Consider the following 23,695-nt stretch of genomic DNA (forward strand, 5'->3'; position numbering starts at 1 on the left):
TTGCTTTTGCTGAACTGTTATATGGACCTGTGAGTGAAATAAATGTCCCTCTCCAGGTTGCTTCTGGTTATGGTGTTTCATCACAGCAATAGAAACCCCAACAAGGCAGTGAGTTAAGTTTAAGGTATGATTAGGGTTAACATTTGTTTTACGTTTAATGTTTCCATTTAGTATATCCTTACGTTCAGAGTTAGAGTGAAGATTAACAATATGATTATGGTTAATTTTATGTGTAGTGATCTGACTAAGGTTATATTTATGACTATGGTTTAGGATAATGGTTAAGGTTAAGATTAGACTTAGCAATAGGGTTAGGCTTGGGGTAGGGTTAGAATTAAGGTGATGGCTAGGGATGGCTTTAGGGTTAGCATTAGGGCTCTGTTTAGGGCTTATGGCTAGTCTTAGCATTATATTTAGAGTTTAGGATTATGTTTAAAGGTTAACACCATATCTAACTATAACTGTAACCCTAGACTCTAACCCTTAACTCCTAACCCTTAACCTAATACTGAGTCTTAACCCCAAGCCTAACCATAATCTTAGCCCTAATTATAACTTTTTTTGAGATAGCATATCAGTATGTAAGCCTGACTGACTCTTTATGTAGAGAAGTTAGACCTCAAACTCAGAGATAATCTATCTACTTCTGCTTCTTAAGTATTAGGACTAAACAGGGTTTTTGAGACAGGTTTTTTTTTGTGTGTGTGTGTGTAGTCCTTGCTGTCCTGGAACTTGCTCTGAAGATCAGGCTGGCCTCAGAGATCTGCCTGACTCTGCCTCCCAAGTGCTGGGATTAAAGGTATATGCCACCATGGTCTGGCTCCTATAGTGAATCTTAAGCCTACCCTAAGTCTAATCCTAATTAAACCATCATCGGTAGCACTCACCCTAATACTAACCATACCGTAACCCTAACTCTAGTTTACAATTAATTATAACACTAAATCCCAACCATAACCCTTCTATTAATTGCCTTTGAGATAATTATTATCATAACATTAGAAAAGTAATAAAACACTCACCTTAACCCTAAACTCAACAATATCACTGTGGTCATTTAAATGGAAACAGCCCCCAAGACTCATTTGTTTGAATGTTGGACCATAGGGAGGGGCACTATTAGGAGGTGTGACTTGTTGGAGTAGATGTGGCATTGTTGGAGAAGATGTGTCACTAAGTGGTGGGTTTTAAGGTCTCAGGAACTCAAGTATGGCCAGTGTGTCACTGTTACTTCCTACTACCTGTGGATACAGATATAGAACTCTCAGCTCCTTCTGCAGCACCATGCCACATGCCTGTATGCCACCATGCTTCCCACCATGACAGTAACAGAACCTCTGAAACTGCTAGCCAGCCCCGGTTAAATGTTTTCCTTTATAAGAGTGGTCATGGTGTCTCTTCACAGCAATAGAAACCCTAAGCAACCACTAATGGAACACTAATGCTAGTATTAACCCTAATGCCAAACCAATCCTAATTGTAAACTTAACACTACTTCCGATCCTAACCATAATATCAACTGTAACCCCTACCTATAATGCCTATCTGTAATACTTGCTTAATCTCTAACCCTAAAACAAATATGAAGGATACTGCAGTAACCTGACCCTAACCCAAGCAGAACTCTAGTACTAGTTCTAAGCCTAAGCTTCATCTTAATGCTATCCCTAACAATTGTGGAAGGATGCTTAAAAGAAATCCCAAACTAGCTCAGAATTGAGAAATAGATGGTTATTTATTTAGGGGTAAACTCACAAATCAGAATCCTCGCTTGAAAGGAGAACAGAAACTGAATCCAGCAACCGGAAAAAGAGAGCAGATGCAGGTGTCACAGCAGCTTAAATAGTATAAGAGGCCACGCCCCAGTGGGCGGGGAACCACTGGCTTTAAGACTTCCTACAGCAAACAATCACACTGTGACCATCACAGCAATGCTAAGGTAACCCTGGCCTTCACTCCAGCTCTTGTGGCTCACTGCAGACGATGCTAGGGAGATGCTGTTAACCCTAACTTTAGTAGTAACCCCACCCCTCATCCTCTTTTCCATTTCCTACTTTAGAGTAGCTCCATTGGGATATAATTTGTATAATAAAATCACTCTCTTTACGATACACATTTCGAGAACTGGAGAGATGGCTCAGAGATTAAGAGCACTGACTGCTCTGCCAGAGGTCCTGAGTTCAATTCCCAGCAACCATCTGTAATGAGGTCTGGCACTATCTCTTGGAAAGCATATATATATATATATATATATATATATATATATATATATATATATTTAACAAAAAACAATACACATTTTGAGACTCTTTAGCGTTTTGAGAGTTGAACACCATCACCACAGTCTAACATTTTTATTATCTCAAAAAGGAACCCCCTTATGCCCAGTAGCAGTCAACTCTCAATTCCCATCTTCCCTCAAGCCCTGGCAACCGCCAACCTACTTCTCTCTGGGTTGATCCATTCTGGACATTCCATATATAGAGAATCATATAATCTGTGCTCATATGTGACTGGCTTCTTGCAGTTAATGTCTTCTAGGTCAATTCATGTCCTATCATATATCAGCACTTTATTCCTTTTTGTGAATAACAGGCCATAGTGTGGTTTCACGTTTTGTTCATCCATCCATCCATCCGTTGATGGACATTTAGGTTCCTTCTGCTTTTTTGGGTATTGTGGAGCTATAGTGGACATTCTTTTTTTTTTTTTTTTTTTTTTTTTTTTGGTTTTTCGAGACAGGGTTTCTCTGTGGTTTTGGAGCCTGTCCTGGAACTAGCTCTTGTAGACCAGGCTGGTCTCGAACTCACAGAGATCCGCCTGCCTCTGCCTCCCAAGTGCTGGGATTAAAGGCGTGCGCCACCACCGCCCGGCTTATAGTGGACATTCTTGCACATAATTTTACCTGAGCATGTTTTTATTTGTCTTAGTTTTATACCAAAGAGAAATCTTTAATGAGGTGACCACAAAGCAAAATCCAAAAAGAAAAACAGGCTGCACAGGGGAACTAATACGATCTAGAGTAATCAATCACCATATACCAGGTACTATAATCATTTCTGGCAAGAAAAATATCTTCTTTTATTTGTGAAAGAAAGCTCAGAGAAGCTAAGTAATGTGTTCATGGGCACACCAAAAGGAAAGATATGGGGTTATTGCCTGGGCAAGAACAGCTCACAAAGGGGAGTCTGTACTCACCAAAAGCGCTAGTGGGTAGCCAGAGGAGTTTGGGATTTCTACCTTCCCTTTTTTTCCTGCCTGTGGAAAGTGGCCTTGAATCTGACCTGAAGTAAAAAATTTAAGCGGATCCACACTGTGAATTGAAACCAAGTGGGTCAGCAGATGTACCACGTTTGAAGGGCACTGAGTCTCTGGGTCTGTCACACACCATTTGCTTTTTCAGCAAGCAGCAGGGAAGTCGTCCTCAGTCCACCTTCTTGCCCTTCTTCCTCCCACCTGGTAGGGCCACAGGATAGCGCTGGGCCCACTGATAATCACCCATCTTTTTCGCACCACTGGAGTTGGCCGCCTAAGCATCTTGTCTCTGGACAAACACACAACACACATCTCAACTACTCAGGAGCTCTAACTCCAGATTCCTCTTAGAGGCTGCGCTTCAAGTCACGTGCGGGCGCCACCACATGATGCGGACCACGTGATTCCACAACGCCGGTTGGGCAGTGAGGTAGAGTCTCCGGTAGTGACTTTCGTGCTTGCTGAGTGGCAGTGTCATTGTGGTGAGGACGGCGGCCCGGGAAGGCAGCGCAGGAGCCTCTTCCGCCCCAGACTCAGTGCTGCTTCTCGTCCTTCCCGCCGCAGATGAACCGGACGAGCCCCGACTCGGAGCGGCCTCCGGCGTCCGAGCCCGCGTGGGAGAGGCCCTGGTCGGTGGAGGAGATCCGCCGCAGCAGCCAGAACTGGTCGCTGGCGGCCGACGCCGGCGTGAGCGCAGGGCCCTGGGCACAGGGAGGGCCAGAGCTGCGGGTACCCTGCAGCCCAGGGGAGGGACACCTTCCTGTACTCAAGGCGCAGTCCCAGACTCCCAGGAGGGACGGCCCTGCCCAGCACTCTGCCGCGCAGACGCAGGTTTCCTTCCGTGCTGAGACTTTTCAACCTTGCCCTCCACACCATCCTGCTGTCCAGTACTGTCTCTGCCCTGTTCAAGGATTGCTGTCTCTACGGAGGCGCTTCTGTATTGGAACTGGGTTAAATGGGGCAACAGATATTCTTGAGTAGGACTCCACACTTCGGAAGGCGAGAGCTTAGAACTTTCAGTTTCACAGTTCCATACAAGTAGGATTTGGGGTGTTTTGTTATGCTACACAATGAAAGACCCCAGTGCTGGGCAGTCTTTCAGGCTGAGGAGACCCTCCCAAGGAACAGCGAGTCACTCTTCGGATGCAAATAGCAAGAGGCTTTATTTAATACACAGGTACCTGGGGCGGCTTAGTCTCTCGGAAGACAAGCGCGCCTGCAGACTGGGGGAAGGTCTTTTTATAGGAAAGAGGGCAGCAGAAGCAGATTACAGAAGCAAATGCATCGTTAGTGGTCAGTTGGAATGGGGCAAGGGGCACAGGTGGTTTTTCCTCTCCCAGCACAGATGTATGGGAACAGACATCCTGTTAATTGATGTCCTGTCCTAATCTATGGATATAAAGATCCTGTTTTGCAGCCAGGGACCCTGACCTTACTCTGCACTTACAGTCGTTCGTCAAAAGCTTTGTGAAATGACGTTACAGCAGATAAGCTGGGATCTTTCATAGGGGGAGTTGTCTTCTTCTGTGAATTACTGACATTCTAAGTTGGGCACATGTGCTGACTATAGGCATCCCGTTTCCCTAAGCAAACGGGATGTTCTCATTAGAGCAGGCCAGCTGCGGGTTCCTTATCGCTTGGGGCCAGGTGGCTGACCGGCTGACCGCAGATATCTCGCCTGGCTTCTCCGCCCTTGCTTTCAAGTCGAACTTCCCTGCTCTAATTACTTGCGTTGCTCCAAAGTTTAAGCCTTGCAAAATGGCATTACTGCTGCTTAGTGAGTGGGGGTCTTTCAACTTAAAATATGGTCTCTGGAGAGTGAGAACCGAACAGGCCTATAAATCCCTCCAGAAATGTGATAACAAGTGTTTGTGGGCTGGATGCGCTTACCTGATGAGCTTTCTTAATGCTTTTCCCTGTCACTGGACTCCAGAAGTAGCATCCCTTCTACATAACACCTGGAGAAAAGGAAAAGGTTCTTTGTTTTGCCCCACATGTAATGTTGATACTTCTGTATGTTCCTTTCAAAACAGCTACTACAGTTTCTACAGGAATTCTCGCAGCAGACTATCTCCAGGACCCATGAAATCAAGAAACAGGTGGATGGATTAATTCAGGAGACCAAAGCGACACATTGTCGTCTGCACAATGTCTTCAATGACTTCCTTATGCTCTCTAACACCCAGTTCATTGAGAACGTGAGTTCTTTCAGTACATCTTATGTAACAAATAATCCCTTTCGGAGAGTAAGAGCCAATGTAATTTGAGATGATAACTAGATTCTCTTCTAAGTTTTGGCGGATAGCTTGGTTCTTGGTGACTGAAGCTCCTTTCTCTAGAATCAGTGTCTTATATTAGTAAAGTTTTTGGCCTTTCTAAGCCAAAACAAATAAAAAAACAAAAATACTAACGGTAAGGTTTGCCTCACTCGGTTTTTCTATTTTTAGTTTTGAGGGTGATGAACAGTTGGGCTGAATTGTGTGCCTCTCCAAAAAGCTGCTATGCTCATTGGGTGAGATCAGCCATGTAGCTGACTGTTTGAGCATCACTTTTGGCTTCAGTTACTGATTGGGTCCTTTATGTTTTGATGAGTTTTGTAAGTGGAGGCAGATATTTACTATGTATTTTGTCCACGACAGTTTTCTTACCACGGTTGAATCTGTGACAGAGAATCAGCAGTCAGCATGTGGCCGTGCTTTAACCAAAGCACATGTGAGTTTTGTTTCCATAGTGAGTTTCTGTGAGCTGCTAGGAATACACAGGTTTAGTAAAGCTCTGATAGAAAAGAAACACGTCTTCCTGGAGCCGGTCGAGCAAAGGGAAGGCTGTTATGAGAATGGGGGTTGGGGGGAGCTTAGTTCACATGATCAAAGAATGTCTTTCTGAATTCATTTGTGAAAAGGCATTTTCTGGGGTGAGGGAAAGCTTTATTTTTTTTGTTTTTGTTTTTCTTTTGTTTGTTTTCTGCTCATCTTTGGTTCTCACTGGTCTGGAACTTGCTATGTAGACCAAGTGTCCCTTGAACTCACCTTGAAGTTCTCACCTCTGCATCTCAAGTACTGGGATTACAGGTGTACAGTCCTACACCCAGCAGTGAGGAGAAAATTACTAAAGTAGGCTGTGTCCTGGAGTTGTTGGGTGTAAAGTACTAGACATAATTTCCAAAATGGTTCAGATCATAGAGCTCGTGATTTAGGATTGTGAAAATATCAGAGTGCCACGTGGGCTGTCACTGGGGCATGTTTGCATAATTTCGGAGCTCTAACTGAAATGCCGTATCTCATGTCCTGTCGTGTTTGAGACATGGGATATGGTGAGGGCTCTTTGTTTACTACTGCATGTGCCGGACTAACTGACTACCCCACCAATTATTTTCTTTACTGGCAAAGGGAAACATTGATTTTTTTGAAACTTAACTTGTATGCAAGTAAACTCAGTACAGAGTGAATGTACCGTATCTGTCTGGGATTCTTGGGACTAGAAGTCGTTCAGATTTCGGGTGTTTAAGATGCGCAGGCCTTCCCGGTTCCGCACCCCTAAACTGAAATAACCCCATGTCCAAAATGTTTTTGAATTTCATGTCAGTACTCAGAAGGTTTTGTATTTCAGAGTTGGCCTGCTCAAGCCGAAGACATTTCTTATGTGCGCAGACCGGCCTGGTCAGCCTGAGCATTTGTCTCTCTGGAAGGGTCAGTTAGGGGATGACTGGAGCACCACCGCTGTTCATCAGGCTGGACTGGATGTTCTTCTCGTGCCGTTCTCATAGTGCACCTCTTTCGCTACATCAGATTCTCGGCTCTTCTTGCACTCAGTGTTGCAGTGTAGATCAGGGAGCAGCAGGAAGTTTTCTGTACTCCATGCACCTGTGCCAGAATGGCCCCAGATCACACTTTTTCAGGAGGAGGGGGCATCATGAGCTTCGTTTTCCGATCACAAAGTTTTCTTATAATTTTCTACAGCCTAGGTTTTGTGAAAACTTTTTGTTAATTGTTCTTCATTTTGTGGACTGTGGATTCTGTATTTCCATCCATCTCTCTCTCCTTATGATAAGTCCTTATTCCTCTCCCCTTCCAGTCTGCAACGAGCTTTCTTCCTGAGTGTGTTGGTGCTGTATCAAGACCTTCTGTAATACCACATGGTACAGCTTCTTCCTGTTTGTGGGAGTAGCTGAGGGTGTTCAGAGAATAGATAGTGCTTAAGAAAACTGGGGAAAAAAATGAGCCTGACAAAAATACCTGTTGCATTCGCTGCTCTCCTGTGTGTTTTCTTCACACTCTGACTTTGGCTCTACTCTTCACACTGGGATGCTGCTGTCATTTGGGTTTGTGGGAATTCTTTTGCGAGATTATTTAAAGTTAATTGGGTTTTGTTACTCTCAGAGGCAGCCCCGTAATTACAAACTGCATTCTAGAATTAGTGAAGCAAACTGGACTTTCTAGGGCAGTAGACAGCCAGGGCTTTTGAGGGAAATGGAAGCTGTGTAGAACAATGATTAGTAAGGAGAGGGCGTCCCGAAAGAGAAGAGCTCATTAGGGCTGGCCTGAGTTTTATGTCTAATCAGAAAGAGACCTAGTTTTTAAGGCAGGCCCCCATCTTTTTTTGAGACAGAGTTCCCAGGCTGACCTCAGATTCAGCAGTCGTAGGTAATAGCTTTAGTTTGTTAAAAGATCATAAGGAAATTTTAAAAGTCCATTGTTAAAGAATTTTTAGCTTTCTGGGAAAAAATTAAAAAAGAAACAATTGGTTTTTCTCAGGATTATTCTGTCAGTTATCAAAACCATGTTTCCATCATTTTCTCTCCCCCCCCTTTATTTTTTAAGAAACAGATGTTATTACTAAGCTGCAAGATAATTGACAATTTAGGGTTAAAGTTCAGAATCTTAATGGCTGTAATACCCTGCACATGATGCCCCCTCCACCATCCTGTTCTATTTTACAGATTTTACTTTCTATAAAGTAGCCTTGGAGCTCCTGAGTGTCATGTTTTTGTCTAGATTGCTCTGTATGTCCTTTGATTTCATCTGTCTGTCTGTCAGATTAACCCTAAACCTCTATACCAAGTAGTACCTCTTGTCAAGAACTCATGAAACCTCCCATGTCTTTTTAATACTCCACTATTATTATTGTTTAATTTTTTTTAAGACAGTGTCTCACCATTTAGCCTAGTTGTCTGGAATGTGATAAATAGACTGGGCTGGCCTTGAACTCATGGAGATCTGCTTGTTTATGTCTCTTTAGTTCTGGGGTTAAAAGGATAGGCTATCATACCCAGTCCGCATATCACTTATTAGCAGTTTAACAGTCTTAATTTTTTTAAAATTTTCGTTGTATGTGGTACTGTGTTATATGACATTTTCATGTAAGTACACATTATTTCTTAGCAATGCTATTTTTAAAGTTACGTAACAAGCCTTAGTATCTAGCTAAACATATTCATGGGTCTTAGCACAGTCTGGATACATAGAGACCGTGAATGTTTAAATAATTGAATGGGGAAACATGTAAGCGAAAAGGACCAGAGGTGTATGTAATTGTTTTATGAACCTAGTCTCACTCCCGTTATGTGATTATATCAATGTAACATTCTGCTATCATTTTTTTTTATTAAATGTTTCATTTGTTTAGGAAAGAAAAGAATAACCACACATGGTTAGAATGCAGCACTGAGAAATAATTACCAGATTTTAGGATTTTTCCATATTTGCTTCACAGGAACCAATTACCTCTTTCCCCATCTCCATTTCTTCCTCTCAACTGTAATCTTTTTGGGGAAGGATACTTGTATCTCTGCATTTTTATTTTTTTGTTCCCTGAGAGTATGTATTTATGGTTATGTGTGTGTGCACATAAGGATAGCTTTTTTCCTTATTGACTTATGTGCAGGTTTATGTGAACATAAACTTAGTTTTCCATGAAATTTTCTTTGTTCTTTACTCTATGCTATTAAATATAATCTAATATACTTATTAGGGAAAGTTACTTTAACAGCTCTGTTTTATCATATGAGATCTTGTTGTCTAAGCTAGCCATGAATTCACTGTCTTCTGCTTTAGATTGCTGAAAGTGGGGCTGTAAGCATGAACCACCATGGTCAACTACTCATATAACTTCTTTATATTCAGAAGTGGTCATTAGACTTTCCTCTATGAATTGACAGTTCTGACCAAGGTTGAGAATAGCCCTAACCTATGGGTATAAACATCTAGAAGATATTTTGACAATGTGTCATTTTAGCAAAAACAGTAGTATTTCAAACTTGATGGCCTCTGACCTCCCAAGCATGGGCTTTTGAGACCTGGTTTACAGAACACGGCATTAATTTATTCTTGTGGAGCAGGTCTCAGATCCAATTAGAAAGCGATTGGCCATCACCAGAACAGTCATGCCACTCAGATTGGTACTGTTGTACACAGTGTCTACCTCTGGGGAAGACATTGCTTACTGTTTGTTTCCAAGATATTACTTGCATAGTATCTTCCAGGTCTATGAAAGTTATCCAGCAAAGAGGACATTGCAGCCTGTTTCCAGTCAGATTTCTCCATGTACCACAACCAGAGTGTTGTGTCCTCAGCAACAGGGTCTTCCCATGTAGTTCTTATGGGCACAGGTTGATTATTCTTGATCCAAAATGAAATGAAGTGAAATCTGTGTGCTTCAGCTTTAGATTTTGTATTTTCTAATTAGGGATATTTGAAAGTCTTTGAAGATATTCTAAAATTCTCAAATTTAAAAACTTCAGATAAGCAGTATTGAGCTTGTTTTATCTTAACAATTTTTTTTTTTTTAATTTTCGAGACAGGGTTTCTCCGTAGCTTTTTGGTTCCTGTCCTGGAACTAGCTCTTGTAGACCAGGCTGGCCTCGAACTCACAGAGATCCACCTGCCTCTGCCTCCCGAGTGCTGGGATTAAAGGCGCGCGCCACCACCGCCCGGCTTATCTTAACAATTTTTAAGTGACTTGGGGAGTTTCTTTTCAAAAGTGCAGCTAAGTGTGTTTACATGTAACCATAAACCTTTGAAACCCTACAGTCTGATTGTAGAACATTTTCATTGTCCTCTTATATAAGTTAGGGTTCTCTAAAGGAACAGAACTGATATGGTGAACATGTTTATTAAGAGGATTTATTAGACTGATTTGCAGGATCTCATCTAGCTAGTCCCAGGAGAAACTTGAGAGTGCAGTAGCTGTTCAGGCCAGGAGCGTGACTATCCCAGCAGTCCGCATCTGGTGCTGGAGAGCCGCCGATCTTCAGATCCCTAGCGTCTTGAAGAAATTGTTTCTAACACTAGCAAGAGAAAGCCTTAGCAACAGGATAGATGAACTTGCCAGCTAGAGTGAGGACACGTGGGCAAAAGCAAAATTTCCTTCTTCCATGTTCTTTTATGTGGGCTGCCACCAGAAAGTCAGTCCAGATTCTGGGTGGGTCTTCCTGCTTTAAATAATAAGATAAATTCCTCACAGGATTGCCCAGCAGCTTGAGTTTTAGTTGTTGTCTAATATTTAGTTGACAATATTAGCCATAATACCCACTTACTGATTGTTTTTATAACAAACTTGTTATACTCCAGTTGTTAAAAAAATTGCAGTGAGTTTCCAGAATGACAGACTTGTCTTGTGAAAGAGGTTCTTCCTTGTCTGTGCATCTTCTGGCAGATTGTTGGTGAATTTGCCCTTTTTTTTTTCTTTGATTTATATGAGGTAAGTATAAAAAAAAACCCATTCAGCCATTTTAAGCAATAAAATAAAAGTAAATTTTAACTTTATCATATTTTTTATTCCACTTGTTAGGGTATTTATCTAGTTGGTAAGTTTTACCAGTTGATATTGGCAATGGTCTTGGATAAATATACCTGTATTGTGGCCCTGTTAGAATTATGCATTAGCTTAAGTTAAAAAAAAAGTGTACCAATTGTGATCATAGTAGTTTCAGAACTCTTTGATTAGTCTCATTTCTCAGTCATTCATGTCTCTGTCTAAAATTTAACTTTAGGTGAATTAACTGTTGTTCTTAGTTATTCATCCATGACCCTTTGGTAGTGGTCCCAGTTGTTTTTCTGAAAAGCCATTTTCCTCTTTTTAGGAATTCTTCTTTGTGCTGGGCGGTGGTGGTGCACGTCTTTAATTCCAGCACTCAGGAGGCAGAGGCAGGCGGATCTCTGTGAGTTCCATGGTCTACAGGAGCTAGTTCCAGGACAGGCTCCAAAGCTAAACAGAAATCCTGTCATGAAAAACAAAAACAACAACAACGAAAACTCTTCTTTGTGTTGAACTTTCACATGTGATTCCATTCTGTGCTTAACTATGTAAAATGAATTTGCTTCCTTACTTAGCGGGTGTACGATGAAGAGGTGGAGGAGCAGGTACTCAAGACCGAGGCAGAAAAATCGGAGCAGGTACTTGTGTTCAATCCTTCTTTCCTTGAATCACTGACTGTGAGAAGCGATAGGGGGTGATGTGGACCGGGACCATCCTTGAATCACTAACTGAAAAGCGATAGAGGGCTCATGTGGACTGGGACCATGCTCCTTTGGCAGTGGGCCAATAGAACTCTTGCATTTTTTCTGAAGCTTAGCCTGTTAATATATAGATGAAATTTGACTTCTGGCGTAGAGCAGAGCAGAGGGCATAGAGTAAACAGCACAGGATTGCAGGCCACAGCTTCCTTCTGCTTCCTTCCTTTTCTCTCCCTGTCTTCCTCTCCTCCTTTTCCTCTTCCTACCCTTTAAAGATCTAGAAGTCACTCTTCTCAAAGTTCACACAGAAAGAAGTCACATGCACTGGATGAAAACAGGGAGGTTTTCTAAGGTTTGTGCTTTGGGAAATGAATGTAACAGAAGTGAGATCAGTGAAGACCCAGTTTCCCTAGCCTTTTGCGACTGCTTTAATCTTGTTTTTTCAGATCAGAATTAGATAGTAAGGTAAATAGAGGTTTGGTGCATACACATTTGAGGACCCCATGGGCACTACAAGGTGTGTTGGGACAGCGTGGACTGTACTGTGAGCAGTTGTGGACTCTGTCACAGAAATACAGGAATTGGTGACTTAGCACACTTGCTCTCAAGTGGTTTCCTTGTCTATTGAGGCCATAGGTGGTTGTTGATCTGAACTGCATTGCATGGTTGGTGTTTGGAAGTTCACACAAGAAGACATTTATTGTTAAACTAGTTGGGGAAACCTTCAAGGATGAGATTTTATACAGATGAAAAAAGAATGGTCAAGTAAAAGTCAGTGGGTAGGCCATGCCAACAAGAGAAAGCCATGTGCTAAGGTTGTTGCTTTGTTCTGGTTTAGTACCAGGGATTGCACATAGGGCCTCGTGCACATTGTGCAAGTTTCCTACAACTGAGCTTCATCCCCATGGACTGGGTTTGTGGAACTTGTGGAGGTTAGAAAAGAGAAGGAAAGGAAGGAAATCGCTGAGGGCTGTGTGCTTTGGAAAGTGACCAAGGGATCAAGGAACTGCAGTTCTCACTTTTTATTCTGGGACTTACCATGTGACCTGTGCATACACATCCTTGCTTAGCCCACACTGGTATCCACACCTAAGAAGGAGATTCTGGGCCTTACTTTCGTATGCTCAGGCTGGTACTGCCTCCTCTTATTCAGACAAGCATGGCATTTGAGTATGTTTATTGTGAAAGTCATTTTCAGTCAGGTCTGACTTCCTCAGAAAAAGCTAAGTCAGTTGGAAAGGTTACTATTTTACCAGAACTATTAAGAAGCGAAGCTGTTAGATTGTCATATTAGAAACCAGCTGTGGCTCTTCCTGTTCCTGGCATTTTTAGGAAAGTGAATTTTATTTTTAATAGTACTCAATGCATTTGCTCCTCAGTAAAATGCAGTAGTGTGGTTATATGAAGCCAGCATTACATTTAAAAGTAGGTAGTGATATGTTTGCTATGCACCACAGGACTAAAGGAGTAATTTATTTGCAGAGTGTTTGTCTAACACACGTCAGACCCCAGGCTCTTATCTCCATTAGCCTAAAGATCCGTAAGAAAGCAGCAGACGCTTTCTTTCTTTCTTTCTTTCTTTCTTTCTTTCTTTCTTTCTCAAAAGTATTTTCATAGTCTCAGCTTTGGTTTCTAATTTAAATGTTCCTCTGATTTTCTAAATGGAAAATTTGGAATTCTAGAGTTTAAGTGGTTTGATGGATGTCCAGAAAGCAACAAAACTGAGATTTCAAGCTTGTACATTTACTCCAAAGTCTGTATCAGAAAGTGACTATTAACATTTTGAGTTAAAAGTTTTGGAGGAGGACATGACTTTAGGGTTGGTGTATGGGAGACACATTGAAGAACATTCTGTTTGTAGGAGAAGACTCGGGAACAGAAAGAGGTAGACCTGATTCCTAAAGTCCGGGAGGCTGTGAACTATGGGCTACAGGTCCTGGATAGTGCGTTTGAGCAACTTGACATAAAAGCAGGGAACTCAGACTCTGAAGAAGATGATGCCAATGAGCGGGTGGAACTGATCCTTGAACCAAAGGTAAAGGCATTCAGTGACAATGTTATGTCTTGACTGTTTTGCCAGGCATGGGGTGTGTAAGGCATGGGCATTCCCAAATTGACCCCTTACTTGACACACTGAGCATGTCAGTGGTACAAGGCAGGTGGAAGCTGCAGGGCAAACCTCCTCCTCTTCTAAGGTGTTTGGTATAGTCTGTGGCAGAGGAGGCATTGACATGAGCAGCCATCCCCAGAACCCTGAGACAAAACTGACTTACAGCTGAGATGTTAAGGTGAAGGATGAGATTTTTAATTGGAATTGGTTAGTTTTTAAATTTTATTTTATTATTATTTTTTGTTTTGTTCTATTTTTCAAGATAGGGTTTCTCTGTGTAACAATCCTGACTATTCTGGAACTTCACTCTGTAGAATTTGTAGCCTCAAATTCACAGAGATCTGCCTGCCTCTGCTTCCAGAATGCTGGGATTAAAGGTGCGTGCCACCACTGCTTAGCCAAACTTAGTTTTTTAATACTTGAACTTTTTCATTGATGTGTTTATATGGGGGCGTGCATGTTCCATGACACAGGACCGAGAGAGGACAACTCTGGAGTCGGTTCTCTCCTGACTTTACACAGGTCCTGGGGATTGAACTCTAGCCTGTAGGCCTTTACCCACCTAACCGTTATCTGTGGCTCATTTTTATTTTAAAATGAAGTTTCGTTTGTTTTTAATTTTTGGTAAAAGAAACATATATTTATCTTGTACATGTTTTGAAATATCCATTTGTTGTAGAATGACTTATTCGAACTTGTATATATCTTGTGTATTCATTCATGGTGAGAATACTTAAAATTTTTCAATGATTAAGAAATGGAATAAATTTTGTTAACTATAGTCAACATGTTGTATTGTCTCTTGATCATATTTCCTCTAACTGAAGGTTTTTTTTTTGTTCTGTTTGAGATTATAGTTTAATTACAATGTTTCTCTTTTTCTTTTCCTCCTTATACTTCTTTCCTCTTTTCTTCAAATTCATGGTCTCTCTTTTCATTGTTTTAACTATTTGTGTGTGTGTATTTGTTGTTGTTGTGTTTGATTTTTTGAGACAGGGTTTCTCTGTAGCTTTGGAGCCTGTCCTGGAGCTAGCTCTTGTAGACCCAGGCTAGCCTTGAATTTACAGAGATCCACCTGCCTCTGCCTTCTGAGTGCTAAGTGCTGGAATTAAAGGCATGTGCCACCACTGCCCAGCTATGTGTATATATATTTTTGAGGTTTCAGTGCTCTGTCTGCATGTATGTCTGCATGCCAGAAGAGGGCATCCAATCCCATTATAGATGGTTGTGAGCCACCATGTGGTGGCTGGGAATTGAACTCAGGACCTCTGGAAGAGCTATTAGTGCTTTTAACCACTGAGCCATTTCTCCAGCCCCTGTTTTCATTGTTAATATATACCTATTTATAACCTGTTGATTCTATATATTATTACTTGTATGTATGTTTTCAGGGATGATCATTTGGCATTGGACAACCAATTGGTGTGTTCTTCCCTGGGAGGACCACCTCTCCCCCTCCCAGCTTTTCTCAGATGCTTGCAGTTCTCTGTGTAGGGTTCAGGCCTTGGGGGCTTTTCCCAGTGCAGTTTGCCACGTTCGTCGGTGTTGGTGTCATTCTTGTTTAGCTCATGTTTGGGCCACCTGAAGTTTTGTCCCCATTGACCAACCTCTTTCCCTTTTGTTCCTAGTCTTTGGATTGGGGCTAGATGAATAGGGAAGCTCCCGAGGAGCAGATATTCTGTGCTTAGGAAGACTTGAGAAAGGCATTTGTTGCTTGGAGTGTTACAGGTAAAGCCACCAGGAACTTCCTGTACAAGCTTCCTCTTAGAAGTTAGCAGTGGGTCTGGGGAAGTTAATGCCATGAAGTGTAAGTATTCTTCCTGATCCCCAGGAGCGAGGCTGTGGCCATGGCTGAATGTCTCAGAGGGACAGCCAGCCTTTCGTAGGTGGAATGCTTTCTTGGCTCTGAAGTTTGACTTAACTTTATGTTGCGGGTGGGTACTATGGATTCCTTCGTTGCTTCTATTGCTTTGTTACCTGGCTTTACTCTATCAGTGTCACTTTGTAGATTCTATCGTGTCGTTAGCTGGGAGTAGGGGTGACAATATTTTTTTCCTCTGTTTCTTTTCTTTTCTTTTTTTTTCTTTCTTTTTTTTTTTTTTTTTTTGGTTTTTTGAGACAGGGTTTCTCTGTGGCTTTGGACCCTGTCCTGGAACTAGCTCTGTAGACCAGGCTGGTCTCGAACTCACAGAGATCCGCCTGCCTTTGCCTCCCGAGTGCTGGGATTAAAGGCGTGCGCCACCATCTCCCGGCTTTCCTCTGTTTCTTAAGCTACTGTTTTCTCCCAAACAGAGATCCTTCTCAGTCTTTGAACGACTTACTTTGCTATGCTAACTGTAGATAATTTGGTTAGTACCATTGTCTCATACTTCCTTTTCTTTATGGATACCTAGCCAGACTTCTTTTTGCTCAGCTGAAAGCTTCAGAAATCCCTCCCGGTTCCCATTGTACCTTGTCTTGTTTCCTCTGCTCCATTCAGTCTGGATTTGTCTACTATTGTCTCAGCATCTGACAACATTTGGGTTATTTCCTTGTTTCTCTCCAAATTTTGGGCTATTATCAATGATTCTCAAATAAGTATTGTTTTTATATGTATGGTAATATTTAAGCGGTATTCGTCAGCCAAAGAATTAGAGAATTTTAAAGATAGAGTCACTCTTTGAAGTCTTGGCTGGCCGAGAACTTGCAGAAGATAATTTCAGTGTATAAATGTTGTCTGTTTACAAAGGGAGGCCCACCAGGACTGGGCTTTCTGTTTGTTTGCTTTTGTTAGAGTAAGGGAAGGTAGGTGTTACCATGGCTTTCAAGCTTCTGGATTTCCATCCTTAGGCCTCCTCTGGAACGTTTTATTGGGAGGTATATTCCTTGATTTGGTTACTGCTATAAACCTTTCACAGGCATTGCTAGTGTCGTTATTGCTGAGGTATTTGGGGAGGAAGTCAGCTTTGCCTTGTTATCTTTACCTAGGACTTAATGTTTTAAAAATCAAATGTTTAACCTTGCCGTGTTTCTTATTTTCTACTCTTATTTATTACCTTAGCTTGTTTGAGATAGTGAGATGCAAGAGAATGTCTGGTAGCTCTTGCCTTTATTTTCACCCCATGTGTTTAATGGCTGTGCCCTTTCCTTCCTTGAAGGATCTCTACATTGACCGCCCTTTACCCTATCTCATTGGGTCAAAGCTCTTCATGGAACAGGAAGATGTAGGGCTTGGAGAGCTGTCCAGTGAAGGTACTCTTTCTCACCAATATTTTTGTCATGTTTAATGTATCTTTTGTGTTAAAATAAGTTCAACTTTATATTACTTACACGAGCAGTGGAGAGAGCAATGGACCCTCACTCAGGCTTGTCGGCTAATGCTTTACTTGGTGCTTTCATTCTCTGTCTGTATGTCATAATCTTTCTGACCCTCCATTACCCTAGTGCTCTCTGTATATTTCCAAAGAACAAGGACATTTTCTTAACATAACCACACTGTAAAGTGGTCAATTTCAAGAATTTTTGCTGTTATTCAATCTTTGGTTATATTCACATTTTGTCTCTTGTTCCATTTCTGTCACCTTCTCTGGTCTAAGACTTAAAGCATTTAGTTTTTAAGTTGCTCTAGTCACCTTTTATTTTAATTTCATTTAATTTTTTTGTTTATTCAGTTTCTGTATGTATGTGTGTGTGGACAACCTAGGGAGTCAGTCCTCTGTTCTGGCATGTGAATTCCAGAGACAAACTCCAGTTGTCAGGACTGGTGGCAATTGACTTTACCTGTTATCACTAGTCAACTGTAGTAATAGGAGCGGCGGGGCTGCGTCCCCGGCACCGGCCGCCCACATGGCTAGCTTATGCCCCGAAATAATTACTCGGAAACTGTATTCTTTTAAACACTGCCTGGCCCATTAGTTCCAGCCTCTTATTGGCTAGCTCTTACATATCGATCTAACCCATTTCTAATATCCCTGTTACACCACGAGGTGTCTTACCAGGGAAGATCTTAACCTGCATCTGTGTCTGGTAGGAGAATCATGGCGACTCCTTGACTCAGCTTCTTTCACCCAGCATTCTGTTCTGTTTACTGTGCCTACCTAATTTTATGTCCTATTAAAGGGCCAAGGCAGTCTCTTTATTTAACCAATGAAATTAACACAAAACAGAAGACTCTCCCCCATCAGTCAACTTTTAGTCTGATACAATTTCTTTGCTTTTTTGTAACCTTGACATTCATGTAGATTGAGGCTAAGTTATGATTTTTTTTAATGCATGGGAAGTACTTTAAAATTGTATTATTAACAAAGATGGTTTCATTCCATTAAGTGGCAGCAACTTCATCTAAGTCTCTTTGAAGCTGTTGTGCCTGGCATCTTTGAGAAGGAACTACAGGGATTTTCTGATAACTTGGTGTTGATGTTTACACTTCTTCCCGACAGATGGCTCTGTAGGCAGCGGCCGGGGAAGTATTGTGGACAGCGAAGAAGAGAAAGAAGAGGAGGTGAGGACATGGTATAACCAGGTCACCGCAACAGGAATTAGGATGTGTGGAACAGGCTGGGCATGTAATGTGCTTCAGAATTAGTGAACACTTCATAAAACTGAAGGGTCAGAAGCTGAAGTGTTTTCTTAGGGTTGAAATTTTTTTTTTTTTTGTAATTTGTTCAGAGAAGTAAGGGAAACTGCTTTGATCTCTTACCATTACCCACCTGCCCTCCTTTCTTTCACACCCCATTATATTTTGTGGAGAGAACAGCTTAGACACTGTGCTATAGCCTCTGCCTGAAACTTAGTCTTGGAATATGTCCTTCTTGAATAATCCTAGAAAAAGAAAATCTGCAATGAACAACTCTTTAAAAAGTTATTATTGTTATTACTAGTGTGTATGAACAACTTTAAAAGATTGATTGTCATCATTATTATAGTCATTATTTGTGTGTGTGTGTGTGCACACATTTGAGTGTGTGTATGTGCAGGTGCCTGTGGAGACCAGAAGAGGATGTCAGATCCCCTGGACCTGGAGTTAGAGGCAGTTGTGAGCTGCCTGATATAGGTGCTAAGAACTTAACTCTAGTCCCTTGCAAAAGCAGCATACTGCCTTTACCGCTGAGCCACCTCGGAAGCCCTTGAATACTTTTTTAAAGCCTTCTAATCAAATCATCTAGTGTCTTAAGGTCCACAGAGTAAAATCCTAAGAGTCTGGGGCTCTGAGTTGTTCCTTCAGACAATGAGTATGAGATTCTAAAAGGAAACCATTTTGTATACCTGATTTCATTTTTTTTTTTTTTTGATTTTCGAGACAAGGTTTCTCTGTAGCTTTTGGTTCCTGTCCTGGCAGTAGCTCTTGTAGACCAGGCTGGCCTCGAACTCACAGAGATCTGCCTGCCTCTGCCTCCCGAGTGCTGGGATTAAAGGCATGCGCCACCACTGCCCAGCTTTGATTTCATTTCTTAATTGTTCTCTCACCCACCCCCTTTCCTGCATTTCTTCTCCAGCCCTGCAAAAATCCTAGCAATAGAAATAAGCTTGTCATTACTTTGCTATAGATAATTATCCACTGAGTCCTTTGCTTTTAGCTGTCAGTGTAGCTCTTTATCAAATCAGTGTAGTAAACTCTGATGTTCAATTCTTGAGCTTAATGAAGTAGTTATCCTACTAGAGGGAATGCAGAGATTGTAGTCTAAAATGGAAAGCAACCCAAACCAACCTTCTTATTTCATTAAATGATCTTTCTTAAATCAGAAGGTTAGAATTGGGAAATACAAATGATATAAAGAGTCATTAGAGCTATTTAAATGAAACATAAAAATTATGGCAGCTAGATAACTCTTGCAGTATTGCCAGTCATTCATCTTGTCTGCTACTCATGCTGGCTGAGTCTATGAGTGTAAGAGCTTTTCCTCTTCCTCACACAGTCAGCTTACCTCAGAGACTGACATGATCTTTTCTGTATTAACAGCAAAACATTTTTACCCACAGGAATCAGATGAAGATTTTGCCAGCCGTAGTGACAATGATCAAAACCAGGTAAAGTGCACGTATTGAAATGAGTTCATTTTAAAGCTTCAACTGAAGTATAACATGTATACTAAACTTCCTTGGCACTAGGGCTTGAACCTATGCTCTCCGGTGGGATTGGCAGGCTCTGTACCATATCTGTACTCCAAGTCTTCTAAATGACATTGGCTGCAGTGAGGACTTTTCCTGTCACTGCTAGTTTTCTCTTAAGTATGTCATAGGCTTGCCACCTCTTTTGGGTATTACCTTTTCCAAATTTTACTTCTTTTTAATAGCTCCTTTTAATTATCACTTCCTGACCTTGTTAGGACTAATTTACATTCATCTGATAATGAATACTTTCAAAATTATTGTACTTTGCTTTGGTATTTTTGATCCTGTATTCTTATTTAAAAAAGTAAAGGCAGGCAAATCTCTTAGTTTGAGGCCAGACTGATGTACAGAGCAGGTTTTAGGTCAGCCAGGACACTACACAGAGAAACTCTGTCTTGAAAAACGAAAAGCCAAAAAAAAAAAAAGTAAATCCTCTTTCTTTCTTTCTTTCCTCCTTCCTCCCTCCCTCCCCTCTCCTCCCCTCTCTCCTTCCCTCCCTCCCTCCCTCCCTCCCTCCGTCCCTTCCTTCTTTCCTTCCTTCCTGAGATAGGTTTTTCTGTGTAGGCTTGGGTGTCCTAGAACTCACTTTGTATACCAGGCTGTCCTTGAACTTACAGAGATCCAGCTGTGCCTCTACCTGCTTGGATTAAAGGGATGTACCACCACCACCCGGCTAGTTTCTAACAAATAAGTTGCGTGGAGTATGTGTTCCTAGTGTGGTTACCTTTTTAATAAAGGGAAAGGTTAGAGATCGGCAGTGTCTCCTTTCTAGTTTTGTGACTTGCATCTTGTGATTCTGCTTTACATTCTCAGCATAACACACAGATGAGTGACGAAGAAGAGGATGATGATGGTGACCTTTTTGCTGACTCTGAGAAGGAGGGGGATGATATTGAGGACATTGAGGGGAATGCCAAGTCTGTAAGTATAGTTATTCCTTGATGAGGTCTTAGAAGTGGTGTTGGCACTTTGCTCCTTAATTTCGCCGTCTGTATTTGTAGGTGTCTCATCTTGCATCATACCTGTAATTTGTGTGTAGCCAGGAGTAATGGTGGATGACCTCCTCGCTTACTCTCCCCCTTATTTAGAGTCAGGGTCTCTCAATTCAGATGAATTAGCTGGCCAACAAGCCCCAGGGATACTCCTGTCTTTGTTTCTCCAGCTCTGGGATTACAGGTACACATTGCCCCTTCCAGCTTTTGATGTGAGTGCTGAGGATCTGAGCTCTGATTCTCGTGCTTGTGCAGAAAGCATTGTACTGACTGAGCTATCTCTGCAGCTCCCATATCTGTAATTGGATTTTTTCCTTTAAAAGATTTGTCTTATTTTTTAAATGTGTTTTTGGTGTACCCATGTAACTGTATTTGCACATGTGTGTGGGTTCCTGGGGAGACCAGAAGAGGTTTTTGATTTCTTGGAACTGGAGTTACACTGACATAGGTCCTGAGAACCAACTTTAGGTCCTTTGCAAGAGCAGTGAACAGCGTCTCTCTTGTTCCTTCATTTATAGTTTTATAAATAGCAGAAAATATCCCTGTGTCTCCAGTTGACTTATGAGTGCTGCTTTCTCCTAATGCTAAGGAGTTTTGTAGGTCAGCTCTTTGGGGTATATTTATCTTCAGAATTTCAGGGTCAGATACTCTTCCATCTCCTCCATTCATTCGTGTTGGTTTTCTTACCAAGATTTTTCAAGTATTTTAAAAAGTAAAGAAAGGAGTCTCTCCTTTTAAAGGGCTGTTTTGTAGATTCTGCTGTGTACCTGAGCTCTGTAGGCTCCATGTGTTTAAATTCATTGATAAAGTCCTGTTTTTGCATGTGTATTCACACACATAAGTAGAACTAACATAAACCTTAAAAAAGAAAAAAGCCTTGTTTTGTTTGTAGTTGGATTATTTTATGACTGTTGATAAAATTTTGTTAGGTGTCTATAAGTTAACTGTACTAATTTGTTAGGAAATAGTGATTTTTTTTTTCTTCTTACCTGAAGAAAAGACCTACATCTTTTGCTGATGAGCTGGCAGCTCGGATCAAAGGCGATATCTCACATCAGCTGAAAGAGGAACAGATAGGTGAGTTCTGAGGGCAGGTTAGTGGGGTATTTGATTGGAGGCCTTCGTAGTCTGCTTGTGTGCGCTTGCACATGTGTTCTCTGTCTGTCTCTCTCTGTATTTGTCTTTCTTTTTCTTTTTTTGGAGACAGGGTCTCATATATTTCATGATGGCCTCAAATATGCAATGCAGGCAAGGGTGGTCTTAAACTGCTGATCTTCCTGCCACCTTTGAGTGCTGGGATCATTTCTTTTTTTTTTGTTTTTTGGATTTTCGAGACAGGGTTTCTCTGTGGCTTTGGAGCCTGTCCTGGAACTAGCTCTGTAGACCAGGCTGGAGTGCTGGGATCATGAACAGAAGCCACCATACCCAAATATGGGGTTCACTAATGTTAGGCTTGCATTTTAGTCCTTGGTCTTTTGCCGTTGTTTTCTTGGACTCCTTTTTGTCGTTGTCTTATATTTTATTCATTTAGCTGGGGTGGAGGTTGAGTGCATGCCTTCATGTTTTATGCAGAGTTGGTTTTCTCCTCCCTCCTTTTGCCTTGTGGGTCTGGTTGTCAGGCTTGGTGGTAAGCACTTTGACCCTTTAAGTCAGTGGTTCTCAACCTTCCTAATCTGCAGCCCTTTAATACAGTTCCTCAAGTTGTGACACACAACTATAAAATTATTTTTGTTGCTACTTCATAACTATAATTTTGCTATTGGTAAATATCTGTGTTTCTATGGTTTTAGGTGACCCCTGTGAAAGGGTCATTTGACCCCTAAAGGGGTCGTGATCCATAGATTGAAACTCATTGCTTTAAGTTATGTTAATAGCTCTTAAGTTCTGCTTAATAATTAGGTGTTCTTGGTATCCTATTCTTATCCCCAGTACATGCGTATGTCTATGTAAAGTCTTACATGCATGAAATAAATTTGGGAACTGTAGACAGCAGATTGTGAATCCATGGCTTAACAGTAACTCATAATTTTGTCTAATAAAAATGCACTTTCCAGTACATTCTCGTTATTTAACAGAATAAAAAGGTAGAGAAATTTTTTCTTTAGCGTAGTCCTGGTATGTACATGACCTGGCAGTCTTCTGCCTTATAGGGACACTATCTTGAGTAAGAGCTCTGATGGAGCTGAGATATGAACTTGAGGGTCCTGCTCTTGGCCTGTGTCATGAGGATGCAGACTCGAGCAGAGAATCAGTACCTGTTTAATAAGAATGCTGTGTATTGTCAAAGCTGTGAAAGTCTCATAGGTCTTGTGCTTAGCAGATGGAAAAGCTCAGAAGACAATGAAGGAGAAGAAGGAAAGGAGAACACCTACAGATGGTAAGCCCTTCACTTAGGAGCCTTCATGTAATACAAAATTCTCAGGGTCAAGCACTGACAAATAGGCTGTGTCTCCATCCACCTTAAACCATCTGAAAACATGCTGTAGGGTGTTAGTGTGGAAGGAAGGCGAGTGTGGAGTAATGCTTGTGAGTATTGGAATTGCTAAAGTAGCTGTTGCCTGTCTTTCTAGATTTTTGTTAGATGTGTAGTAATTATGGGTTGCTAAAATTTTCAGTAAAGATTGTATATGGCCCTTCCATATTAAGTAGTGACATTTATTGTGTTCTCTTGCCATTGTCTCCATCTATAGGATTATTTTTCTTTTCTCTAAATCTTTGCATGTAGCTATTGAGCTATACCCTTGCTTCATAGTAAGCTATTCTAAGCCTAAAGAATCGCTGTTGTCTCCAAACAG

General features: G+C 41.4%; 1 protein-coding gene across 4 annotated transcripts in view; it reads left to right on the forward strand.

Annotated features, from left to right (window-relative positions):
* The first annotated feature begins 3,658 nt into the window (after nt 1–3,658).
* The window catches only part of Washc2c (WASH complex subunit 2C), a 55,244-nt gene continuing 35,207 nt past the window's right edge, over nt 3,659–23,695 (forward strand). For 3 of the 4 annotated variants that reach the window (XM_041634703.1, XM_041634721.1, XM_041634730.1), the window contains exons 1-10: nt 3,659–3,942; nt 5,289–5,453; nt 11,586–11,648; nt 13,570–13,743; nt 16,956–17,049; nt 18,237–18,298; nt 19,777–19,824; nt 20,722–20,829; nt 21,896–21,977; nt 23,218–23,277. In XM_041634703.1, the coding sequence (XP_041490637.1) occupies nt 3,820–3,942; nt 5,289–5,453; nt 11,586–11,648; nt 13,570–13,743; nt 16,956–17,049; nt 18,237–18,298; nt 19,777–19,824; nt 20,722–20,829; nt 21,896–21,977; nt 23,218–23,277 (979 nt within the window). In that variant the 5' untranslated portion in view covers nt 3,659–3,819. The remainder of the gene's footprint in view (nt 3,943–5,288; nt 5,454–11,585; nt 11,649–13,569; nt 13,744–16,955; nt 17,050–18,236; nt 18,299–19,776; nt 19,825–20,721; nt 20,830–21,895; nt 21,978–23,217; nt 23,278–23,695) is intronic. The other variant, XM_041634713.1, reaches the window with a different exon arrangement.

Source organism: Microtus oregoni, unplaced genomic scaffold (genome assembly GCF_018167655.1).
Source record: "Microtus oregoni isolate MIOR12 unplaced genomic scaffold, Mior012 000002F_ref0000024, whole genome shotgun sequence".
In the NCBI taxonomy this organism is placed as follows: domain Eukaryota; kingdom Metazoa; phylum Chordata; class Mammalia; order Rodentia; family Cricetidae; genus Microtus; species Microtus oregoni.